General features: G+C 55.9%; 2 protein-coding genes across 3 annotated transcripts; both read right to left on the minus strand.

Annotated features, from left to right (window-relative positions):
* Positions 1 to 205: 205 nt before the first annotated feature.
* On the minus strand, positions 206 to 3770 carry LOC136992155 (interferon-inducible GTPase 5-like). The gene is made up of 2 exons (XM_067297041.1): positions 3531 to 3770; positions 206 to 2048 (listed from the first exon to the last, which is right to left on the minus strand). The coding sequence occupies exon 2, from the start codon at positions 2015 to 2017 to the stop codon at positions 713 to 715; it is 1305 nt and encodes a 434-aa protein (XP_067153142.1). The 5' UTR covers positions 2018 to 2048; positions 3531 to 3770; the 3' UTR covers positions 206 to 712.
* Positions 3771 to 7859: 4089 nt separating this feature from the next.
* LOC136992156 (interferon-inducible GTPase 5-like) lies at positions 7860 to 10861 on the minus strand. Of its 2 annotated transcripts, none has more exons than XM_067297042.1 (2): positions 10492 to 10861; positions 7860 to 9704 (listed from the first exon to the last, which is right to left on the minus strand). In XM_067297042.1, the coding sequence occupies exons 1-2, from the start codon at positions 10734 to 10736 to the stop codon at positions 8369 to 8371; spliced, it is 1581 nt and encodes a 526-aa protein (XP_067153143.1). In that variant the 5' UTR covers positions 10737 to 10861; the 3' UTR covers positions 7860 to 8368. The 2 variants fall into 2 exon arrangements, with proteins under 2 accessions (XP_067153143.1, XP_067153144.1); XM_067297043.1 differs by having other exon boundaries at positions 10445 to 10861.
* Positions 10862 to 11685: the final 824 nt, after the last annotated feature.

The following is an 11685-nucleotide window of genomic DNA, read 5'->3' on the forward strand; positions in this document are numbered from 1 at the left end:
GGTCCAGGCAGGGATGTTAGAAGGACTGAGAGCCTGGGCTGATACTCCAGGGACCTGCGCGCCTGGTGCGCTTGTGCACCTGACGGCAGGACTTCGGAGGCTCTAGACCGGGGCAGGTATTCATCGTAGGCAGAGGATTCAATATAGGCAGGGAGCCTAGATTTCATTGTGTTGAAAATCACAGAAATACCCATGACAAAATGGAATCTTTGCATGAGTGCTATTAAAAGCGATGAACAGTCGTGAAAGGCAAGTAAAGACAAGAATTAAGCTAGGAATACCACTAAAAGGAAAACGAAAATCATAATTCAAATATTAACATAAAGGCTCTAGAAACAGTCACACAACAGTAGAAATACTCTAGAACAATACTACTAGAAATATTAATAGAACAGGAGACAATAGAAAAGCATTGGCATAAAAAAAATAATACTATGTTAATTCCCAATAGAAGACCTACTGCTAACTAGCTTCACAAGAAAGCAATAGACTACTGCAGGAGCAGTCTTGGCCACACTCCTCCTGAGCTGTCCTGCTGCCAAGACACACATAGCTTCAGCGGTTCCCCCCACTCCCCAGCGCCACCAGAGCACCCTGCAGCACTTCCACACAGCAAGGCATTGGCCACCCGTGGAGAATTCAGCTGGCTGGACTCAGCCCCTCTCCCCCCTGCTCTTGGCAGCTCCACACACTCCTTTCACACAGTTCGTGCTCAGCTCCACAAGTGGCTCTTTTGAGTCGTCCCCTCTAAAGCCTTCTGCAGAACACGTTCGGCATCAGCAGCAGCATCAGACAGAAAATTCTTCAACAGAAAGAACGTGGTGGGGAAAGAAATTGCTACAGATGCCAGAGAGCCTATGACCCACCCGACTACAGGGATGACTTTTAACACAAGCAGAGGATATTGCACAGCACTCCCAATGCTTTTGGTCAACAGCTTAATTACAAGATCCTTGGTTATTTCATGGTGCAGGGGGGTCTTTATGACAGCCTTCAGCTCCTTGACAGGCTTGTTCACCTGTTCTGCAAGCTTCTGGAGGGATTCCTCAGACAGGCCAAAGGTCCGGCAGTACTCTTTCAGGGATGTCACCAGGATTGCAATGTCAACAGCAGTAGAGAGACCAGGGATGGGAACAGCAGATGCTCCACATGACGCAAGGCTTTTCAGCCAGACATACTTCATCAGCTCCTTCTTTTTCTGTCTCACGACCTCCCTTGAAGTGATGGCCAGGCACCGTAGGAAGCTGAGTTTCTTCTCACTTGGCAGATCATCCAGGAAGGTTTTCAGCAGTCTGGGACCATCGTACTTCATGCTAAAATCATCCCTGCAGACAAGAAAGACTTGAGGGGACCTTATGCCCAGACGTGCCAGCTTCCTTTCACAGTCCTGCCTGATGCTAGCCAGGACTGCCATCTCATCATACCGCTGTGGCCGGATCTCAGTAGCTTGCTTCCCTTTTGCCTTCAGGACTCCCTCCTCATCGTACAGTTTTCGCTCATTGCTCACGTCCTGATCCACCTTGGAGCGCACAAAGTAGAAATGCTTCCCCCGAGCCTGAATCGCCTTTGCAAGAGTTGCATCATTGCATGTGAAGCGGCTGGAGGAGATGATGATGAAGAAGTCATAGTGGTCAAAATGCACCTGCTTAAGGTAGGTGGCCGGTGTGAAATCGGGTGTCCCAATCCCAGGCAGGTCCCAGAAAGTCACATGGGAGTGCTGTGGGTGAGGATAAGGGCTGCACTTCATCGTTGTCTCTGTCACTCCAATCTCAGCTGCGCCCTCCTCATGGTCCTGCAGGCCACGCATGGCATTGACGAAAGATGATTTCCCAGAGCCTGACTCACCTGTTACAGCAATGTGGAGCTGGATCTTTTCTTCATTAGCCAGGATCTCGTGTGCTTTTGTGGCTGCTGCTGTGAGGTCTCCTTTCTCTACTGCAGCCCTTATCTCATTCATGTCTCCTTCAGAAATAGGGGGAAGAGCCTCCGCCTCCAAGTGTGCCTCAGCGCTGGCCATGGCAGCTGCAGCGAGTGGGAGCCCGGTGAACCTGGAAGAAGAGCACAGGCTGTCTCTCCCCATGCGTAGCAGCAGAAAGAGGAATTCAGCACAAGGCTTGAGCCGCAGGCAGAGCGTGGCCACCAAAGCAGCCTGTCCAGCGTCCCCGCTCCCCTCTGCCGGCAACGCTGAAGCCCAGCCAAGCCTGGGGTACGAGGAAGGACTCTGAGGCTGTGCAAGCTGGGAGGCAGGAGGAGGCCTGGGGAGCGTGGGCCAAGGCGCTGTGGGGATGGAGAAGAGGGATCCGAGCTGGGATGGGCTGAGGAAGCAGCAGAAGAGGTGCTTGGGGGCAGTCTCAGAGCTGTGGGACAACGGCTGGGTGAAGAGGGGGGTGTCTTGTCTCAGAGGGGATTGCCGGGAAATGGGCCCAGGCACGGGGCAGATGGGCAGGGGAGCCCAGAGCGGTGTGCACCGCAGGGTCCTCTCTCTTGCTGCCTGCTTGCACAGTTGCTTTTCGCAGACCAGCACCAGCCGCCTCTCCCAGCCGCTGAGACCCACTAGCACACTCGGCAGTGTCACCCTGCGGGAAGCCAAAGCCCTTCCTGCCCCGGGAACTAGCCGGGGTAGCAGCCAGCACGAGGCAGGCCGAGTTAGGGTAGCTGTTTGCAGAAGCCTGTGAACATTAACCCTCTTTTTGCTCGGGGAGGAGAAATAGGAAACCACCTGTCCCAAACTACAGCGTCATTTTGGCATGCCGCCAAGGGAGCACACAGCCAAGCTGTGCAAACAGCCTGATGGTCATCAGGAAGTGCGAGAGCGTCCAGAAAGGTCCAGAAGAAGCACACTGGGAGCACCACGAGCAACGGCAAGAGCAAATCAGAAGACCACAGCGCAATCTGAACGGACTAATCATGGGCGAGGTATTCTTTACCCTCTCCCGTAGGGACCTTCTCTCCAGCCACCAGGGAAGCCCGGGAGCAGAGAAGAGCCCAGGGAAGCCTCACACCCCTGCACCAGGACCACGCATAGCACAGCAGGAACCACCACGGCAACTGGCCCGACCTCTCTCGGGGACCGCGTCCTCATCTCCGCACGCTCAGACCCCTCTAGGGAAGCGCCAAGGCCAGCCCCAGCCCTCTTGCAGGCTCCACTTGCTTCCACCACTCGTGAAGCTGGCGGCAGCTCTGACCACAGGGTGCCAGATGGGGGGCTGCTGGGACCTCGGAGATGCCCTGCTGCAATCACACCCATTCCCTCCAAGGAGACGCATCTCCTCCAAGGAGACTGAAGCCCCGTAGAAAGCAAGACCTTCAAGGCCATCACAAGAAGGGGGCGGGCGGGCGGGCACGGGGGTTGGGGGGCACTAAGCTCCCTTCTCCAGCTTGCTCATCTGGACCATAAACTTGCAGACAATGCCAGGCCCAGGGGAACTGGCATTCTGCTCCTCTTCCCCTGACCAGCACAGGACAAACTCTCCCTCATGCCCCGAGGACACCACCCAGCCCCTCGCTCCCGCACACCTCCGCAGCAGTACCTGGCGCCTGGGCAGGGGCGCCCAAGGCAGCTCTCACCCCTCCGCACAGCAGCTGAGGACCAACAAAAGGCTCCTGGCTGGCCCGCACCAGCCCTCTGCTCCTGCTCTCCTGCTCTCCCGAGTTTAAATGTTCAGCCCAGGTGTGACGTGCAGCCAAGAGGGCTGGCTTTGCATTTAAGGAGGCTCCTGAGCAGCCAGCAGCTGGAGGTTGCTCCCCAAAGCCAGGGGAAGTGAGCTCGGCTGGCAGGGAAAAAGTCTTCCTGCTGGCTATCGGCAGGTTCTGCAGCACGGCAGGAAGGGCAGGAGGGAGCCCGCGGGCACAGCCGGCTACCCCTGCTGCTCCTGCCACGCGGACTGAATTCCCCCCCCCCAAAAAGCCTGTGCCCACTGCTTCTTCTCCTGTCACTGTCCATCCTCACGAAGCCAGGGCTCTCCGCTCCTCTCTAACTCCCCTGTAGGTATTGGGAGAGTGGGATTAGATCCCCACGAGCTGGAGCTTCTCCAGGCTGCGATAGAGCCAACTCCTTCAGCCTTTCCCATAGGCAAGTTCTCCAGCCCTCTGTTCACCTTGGTGGCCCTCTGCCAGACGCTCTCCCATTTTGCACTCTTTCTTGAACAGTCAACCGCATGACGAGTGAGTAAGGAGTTAACAGGATTGGAGAAGTTTGTCAACACTACGTGCAAGGCCGTGGAATAGAAACTGCACAGACCCCAGGGAGGGAGGAAGCGATACGGAGGTACTGCGGTCTTCCCTCGCTAGCACGGACTTTCGAAGCAGAAAAAGAAGAAACAGTCCTGTGCTTGTGCGACTCGCAGAGGTCAGCAAAAGCAGTGTTTGCCCAGAGTCCCAGTCGTATAAAAAGGAACTTGGAAACTAAGAGAGTTTGAGCAGGGACGGGGACCCTTTCCCACAGCTTGCCTGAGCTCTTCTCCATCGCCTTCCCGGCAGCAAGGCAATCTCGTCCCCAGGCCACCCGGGGCAGCCAGAACCGCTGCCCTCAGCTAAAGGCTGCGCCGAGGAGACACTCAGAGCGGGAAGAGGAGGCACAGCCCACCCCGAATTAGACACAAAGCCAGCACCCCCTCAAAGCCAACACAACCTCAGCCCAGGGGAGGAAAGCAAAGTCCTTCCAGCCCCAGGCCAGGCACTCCCCTCCACATGTTTTCGCTCTTGCAGGTTCCTTCTTTCGCTTTCTCTGTAGGCAGGGCTTGGGCAATACGAGGGCGATGGGCTCAGAGGCCTGAGAGAGCGAGCAAGCGCGCGAGCGAGCTCCTCTCTGCCTCTGCAGGAGTAAGGGAAGGAATCGGCAGAAGGACCCACAGTCAGCGGCAGTCTTTGGGAGAGTGTGTCCAGTGGGGAAGGGAAGAGCCCCTCCTTGCTCTCCCTCCGCTCACGTCCCCTCCTGCTTGGCTGGGAGCCCCTGTGTCGCGGAAGGAGCGATGCACTCCCCTCGTAAGAGGGAAGCAGCACTACGTTTATTGCGGTAAGACAGCGACTTAACGAAGTTCAATCGTAAATAAGAACGATTTAACGAGGTTCGATTGGCAAGGCTCACTCAGTTATTTACTTCATGAAGGACAGGGTCAGATGCATGCACAACGGAGACCCTCCCGTTGAGTCACGAGGTTCAGACTGGACACCCTTGCCTTCTAAACTCCTTCAGAGAGGAGCCTGGGTGCAGCTGGATCTGATCCTAGTCCCAGACTTGCTCAACGGTTCATGTCTAAAGGAGTGTGTGCGCAGGAATCTCTCCCGTTGAGTCACGAGGTTCAGAAAGGACCCCCTTGCTTTCTAAACTCCTTCGGAAAGGAGCCTGGGTGCGGCTGGATCCAGTCCTAGTCCCAGACTTGGTCAACGGTATATGTCTAAGGGAATATGTGCACAATTAATCAGAGATATAGCTCATGAAAGTTTCATAAAGTTCAGCATGCTATTAATCACTTACTGAGGATCTGTCGTGGGTAGGGAATCTCTCAGCCTCGAGGAGTAACCTTGAGAGGCATCCCTGCTCAAGAGGAGGTTCTGCAGTGCAGCCCGCTGCTGTGCAGGAGAGCTCCAGGGGCTCTGGGCTGCCCCCTAGTTATGGGGAGGGGGAGATGATTGACTCATAGTCATATGATGAGGTTCTCCAGAGCCCTGTCAAGGCGAGTCTCGAATATTGCTGGGGACGGGGAGTCCACCCCTTCCCTGGGCATCCTATTCCAACGGGGAAGCAAAGGAGAATCAAGAGCAGCAAGGCTAACTTCATTTTACTAATCACTGCCACCTTGAGATAGAACAAGGAATGAAGTCTTGAACCTTGGGTGAGGTCTTGTACCTTGTAAAACACAGGAAGTCAAAGTGGATAAAAGCAGTTGGAAGTTGTAGAGGTTGCTAGTGAAACCCCCCCCAAAACACATTCTCTTAGCTCCTCAGTGAACATTTAGCCAATCAGAGGGTGACTGTACCACCCTAAGAACCGTACGCAAGTCATTTGCTTGTTGTAAGCAGGGAAGCCTCTGCCTGACCTGTGCATCAGGCACACTTCCCCTGCAGCTGCCGGTGCGTGGGAATAAGGGCGCTCTGAACCAAATTGCTGCTAGCAGCTTTCTACAACACTAATGTTCAGTCGTTCTTGGGGTGGAGGAAGTGGTGAGTGACTGCGGTGGGTTAGCGCCTGCTGCAAGTGACAGAGGCGCTCATCTGCAGACCTCACCTGTCACCTGGAGACGATTGCTGCTTGCTGGGGGCTTGGATCCACAGTGCTGTGGAGAGACTGCCACAGCTTGTCCACCCCTCGGACGATTACCCCTGCTGCTCTTCCAAGTGAGCACCAAAGATACTGCCGTGGCAACCTGGAAAGTACCAAAGCCAGTAGGAGCCCCGTGTTCACAGGCGCTGATCCTCAGGGGGGACTTGAACCACCCTCATAACTGCTGGAGGGACAACACAGCAGGGCACAAGCAAACCAGCAGGTTCCTGGAGAGCATCAGTGACAACTTCCAGCTACGGGTGATATGCTAGAGGAGTCCTCAAGAAGACATGCTCTGCTGGACCTCGTACCTTCGAGCAAGCAAGGGCCAGCTGGGGATATAAAGGTTGGGGGCAGCCTTGGCTGCAGTGACCATGAGGTGGTGGGGTTCAGGACCCTGAGAGCAGCGCAAGAAGGAGGATTACAACCCCGGACTTCAGGAAAGCAACTGTGGCCTCTTTGGGGACCTGCTTGAAAGAAGCGCAGGGGACAGGGGCCTAGTGGGAAGAGGGGTCCTAGAAAGCTGGTCCATATTCAAGGATCACCTCCTCCAAGGCCAAGAACAGTCCATCCCAATAACCGGGAAGGCAAGCAAAGATGGCAGGAGACCTGCATGGACGAACAAGGAGCCCCTGGAGAAACTCAGACGTAACAAGGCAGTATGCAGCAGGTGGAAGCCGGGACAGGCAGCGTGGCAGGAATACCAGGACAGGGTCTGAGCACCCATAACCCAACACCAGCCCCCTCACCCTGCCTTTCCCAAGGCCCCGGAGCAGCCACGGAGCTCGTTCCTGAGCTCCCCCGCGTACCTGGGGCTGGGCGGGGCTCGGCCCCACCCCCACCCCCACCCCCACCCCAAGGTATATGGAGGAAATTTCCTTGCTTCCAAATAGTTCAATTAGCTCAGTTCAGAGACTAATTTGTTCAAATTTTAGAATCTCTTTGAGAGATGAAAAGCTCTTTCTACAATTTATTGGTAGCATTTATGGGGTAGCTTTCACGTAGCTTGGAGGTATTGAAACGGGGACCAGTGGGGGAGAAAGTAATTAGGGGCTGGTTGTTTATGTGGAAGGAGACAAGGGTGGAGAAAGGGAGAGATGGAGGTGGGTGGGAGGAGAAGAGGCACAGGGAAATGGAGAGAAGGGGGACAAGAGGGGCAGGCGGGGTGCAAGAGAGCAGCTGGTCCGTGCACTTGTCTGCTCGCACCCCGTGCCCCAGTGCCGCAGTCTGGGCTACCTTCTCATGAAACCGTATTTCTGTGCGAGGTTGTTGTCTGCTCGGTGCGCGGGTGCATTGAGAGGTCTGAGGAGCAGCAGCTGGAGAGGGGCTGTGGGACACGGGAGCCGCAGGGCTGGGTGCCCGTGACACGAGAGCCTGGGGGCACCTGTGCTCCTGGTCCAGGCAGGGATGTTAGAAGGACTGAGAGCCTGGGCTGATACTCCAGGGACCTGCGCGCCTGGTGCGCTTGTGCACCCGACGGCGGGACTTCGGAGGCTCTAGACCGGGGCAGGTATTCATCGTAGGCAGAGGATTCAATATAGGCAGGGAGCCTAGATTTCATTGTGTTGAAAATCACAGAAATACCCATGACAAAATGGAATCTTTGCATGAGTGCTATTAAAAGCGATGAACAGTCATGAAAGGCAAGTAAAGACAAGAATTAAGCTAGGAATACCACTAAAAGGAAAATGAAAATCATAATTCAAATATTAACATAAAGGCTGTAGAAACAGTCACACAACAGTAGAAATACACTAGAACAATACTACTAGAAATATTAATAGAACAGGAGACAATAGAAAAGCATTGGCATAAAAAAAATAATACTATGTTAATTCCCAATAGAAGACCTACTGCTAACTAGCTTCACAAGAAAGCAATAGACTACTGCAGGAGCAGTCTTGGCCACACTCCTCCTGAGCTGTCCTGCTGCCAAGACACACATAGCTTCAGCGGTTCCCCCCACTCCCCAGCGCCACCAGAGCACCCTGCAGCACTTCCACACAGCAAGGCATTGGCCACCCGTGGAGAATCCAGCTGGCTGGACTCAGCCCCTCTCCCCCCTGCTCTTGGCAGCTCCACACACTCCTTTCACACAGTTTGTGCTCAGCTCCACAAGTGGCTCTTTTGAGTCGTCCCCTCTAAAGCCTTCTGCAGAACACGTTCGGCATCATCAGCAGCATCAGACAGAAAATTCCTCAACAGAAAGAACGTGGTGGGGAAAGCCATTGCTGCAGACACCAGAGAACCTATAGGCCCTAAGAAAGTGGGGATGGATTTCAACAAAAATGGAAGATTTTTCGCAGCACCCCCAATGCTTTGGGTCAACAGCTTAATTACAAGATCCTTGGTTATTTCGTGGTCCAGGGGGGTCTTTATGCCATCTGTGAGCTCCTTGACAGGCTTGTTCACCTGTTCTGCAAGTTTCTGGAGGGATTCCTCAGACAGGCCAAAGGTCCGGCAGTACTCTTTCAGGGATGTCACCAGGATTGCAATGTCAACAGCAGCAGAGAGACCAGGGATGGGAACAGCAGATGCTCCACACGACGCAAGGCTTTTCAGCCAGACATACTTCATCAGCTCCTCCTTTTTCTTTCTCAGGACCTCCCTTGAAGTGATGGCCAGGCACTGTAGGAAGCTGAGTTTCTTCTCACTTGGCAGATCATCCAGGAAGGTTTTCAGCAGTCTGGGACCATCGTACTTCATGCTAAAATCATCCCTGCAGACAAGAAAGACTTGAGGGGACCTTATGCCCAGACGTGCCAGCTTCCTTTCACAGTCCTGCCTGATCCTAAGCAGGACTGCCATCTCATCATACCGCTGTGACCGGGTCTCAGTAGCTTGCTTCCCTTTTGCCTTCAGGACTCCCTCCTCATCGTACAGTCTTCGCTCATTGCTCACGTCCTGATCCACCTTGGAGCGCACAAAGTAGAAACGCTTCCCCTGAGCCTGAATCTCCTTTGCAAGAGTTGCAGCATTTTGTGTGAAGCGGCTGGAGGAGATGATGATGAAGAAGTCATAGCGGTCAAAATGCACCTGCTTAAGGTAGGTGTCCGGTGTGCAACTGGGTGCCCCAATCCCAGGCAGGTCCCAGACAGTCACGTGGGAGTGCTGGGGGTGAGGATAAGGGCTGCACTCCATCGTTGTCTCCATCACTCCAAGCTCAGCTGCGCCCTCCTCACGGTCCTGCAGGCCACGCATGGCATTGACGAAAGATGATTTCCCAGAGCCTGACTCACCTGTTACAGCAATGTGGAGCTGGATCTGTTCTTCACTAGCCAGGATCTCCTGTGCTTTTGTGGCTGCTGCTCTGAGGTCTCCTTTCTCTACTGCAGCCCTTATCTCATTTGTGTCTCCGTCAGAAATATGGGGAAGAGCCTCCGCCTCCAAGTGTGCCTCAGCGCTGGCCATGGCAGCTGCAGCGAGTGGGTGCCCGGTGAACCTGGAAGAAGAGCACAGGCTGTCTCTCCCCATGCGTAGCAGCAGAAAGAGGAATTCAGCACAAGGCTTGAGCCGCAGGCAGAGCGTGGCCACCAAAGCAGCCTGTCCAGCGTGCCCGCTCCCCTCTGCCGGCAACGCTGAAGCCCAGCCAAGCCTGGGGTACGAGGAAGGACTCTGAGGCTGTGCACGCTGGGAGGCAGGAGGAGGCCTGGGGAGCGTGGGCCAAGGTGCTGTGGGGATGGAGAAGAGGGATCCGAGCTGGGATGGGCTGAGGGAGCAGCAGAAGAGGTGCTTGGGGGCAGTCTCAGAGCTGCGGGAGAACGGCTGGGTGAAGGGGGGGTGTCTTGTCTCAGAGGGGATTGCCGGGAAATGGGCCCAGGCACGGGGCAGATGGGCAGGGGAGCCCAGAGCGGGGTGGACCGCAGGGTCCTCTCTCTTGCTGCCTGCTTGCACAGTTGCTTTTCACAGACCAGCACCAGCCGCCTCTCCCAGCCGCTGAGACCCACCAGCACACTCGGCGGCGTCACCCTGCGGGAAGCCAAAGCCCTTCCTGCCCCGGGAACTAGCCGGGGTAGCAGCCAGCACGAGGCAGGCCGAGTTAGGGTAGCTGTTTGCAGAAGCCTGTGAACGTTAACCCTCTTTTTGCTCGGGGAGGAGAAATAGGAAACCACTTTGTTACCAAAGGCCCCAGACAAGAAAGAGTCTCAAAGGGGCGGGGGGGGCGAATGGGGGAACTGTTACCATGTCGGACAAGAAGGAGTCTCAACAGGAGCCTCAGACAAACATACCCAAGGACACCGGTGCAGCTGGGCCTGATACATCCTGAGAAAGTACAGATAAACCAGCAGAAGCCAGTTGGAGCCAAGATAAGGGCTGAAACAGTTTTTCTCAAACAAGGAAGCAGGCCAAGTTGAGACCATGTATGGAAAAGTAGAGCAAAGTTCATGGCAAGACACTGAGTGACACCTCTTCTGAGACCACTAGGGACCACCAGAGACCCCCACAGAAGACCCCCCAGAGAGTCAGATTGCATGCCTAATGATTATGTAAATGTAGTAATTAGTTCTAGGAAATAGAATGAATATGTGTAATAATTTCTGGAAATTTAATGTGTACGTATATGATAGAGCAATATAAACTTTAGATGATGCGACACCCAGTGTGCACGTTGGGTGGAGCTATCCCCCGTGCACCCGGCGCCGTAATAAAGAGAATGCCTGCTTCTTAATGCTACATTGGTGTAGCGTCCTCTGTTCACCTTGGTGGCCCTCAGCCAGACGCTCTCCCATTTTGCACCGTCCCTCTTGAACAGGGCCGACCGAGACTGGACACGGTTGTCCCGGTGTGGCGGAACAAGCGCCCAACAGCGCGTGATAATCCCGTCGCTTCACCTGCTGGCCACACGTGGTCACCGGTGCCGCCCAGGACACCGCGTGCCTTCCTCCTCCCTGCGGGGAGGGGAGCGCTCAGCCCTGGCACGTGGAGCAGGCCTGGGCTCCGCGGACGCCTGCCCCTGGGGCCAGGGAGAGACGCTCCGCGCCCGGCGCCAGGCACCCTCTTCTCGCAAAGGCGTCTCCGGCAGGGCGCCGTGAGGCCACGGGCGCAGAGCAGCCCTGGGGCGAGGCTGCCCCCCTGCCCCTGCTCCGCACCGGTGCCAGCGGAGCCCGCTCCTCGTCGGGGTCGCGTGGGCGCGGGGGAGCAGACCCGCGGGGCCGGGCGCTCAGCCCCCCAGGCCCTTGGCGGGAGGGCAGAAGCTGCTCTCGTTGAAGGCCCTCCCTCTGCCGCCAAACCCTGCGGGGCTGCGGCGGAGCCGGGCGCAGACGGCACCGGGGCTGATGCCTCACGTGACGGCGGCCCAGCCCTTCTCGTCGGCTGTCAGCCTGCTGCGGCTCGTAGCGACCACGGAGCCAGAGCGTCCTTAACGGGAGCGCCCGGGCGCAGCAGACGTGTGCGGTTCCCGCAAGGGCACGCAGTCCCTCCCG

Source organism: Apteryx mantelli, chromosome 5, assembly GCF_036417845.1.
Source record: "Apteryx mantelli isolate bAptMan1 chromosome 5, bAptMan1.hap1, whole genome shotgun sequence".
NCBI classification, from domain to species: Eukaryota; Metazoa; Chordata; class Aves; order Apterygiformes; family Apterygidae; genus Apteryx; species Apteryx mantelli.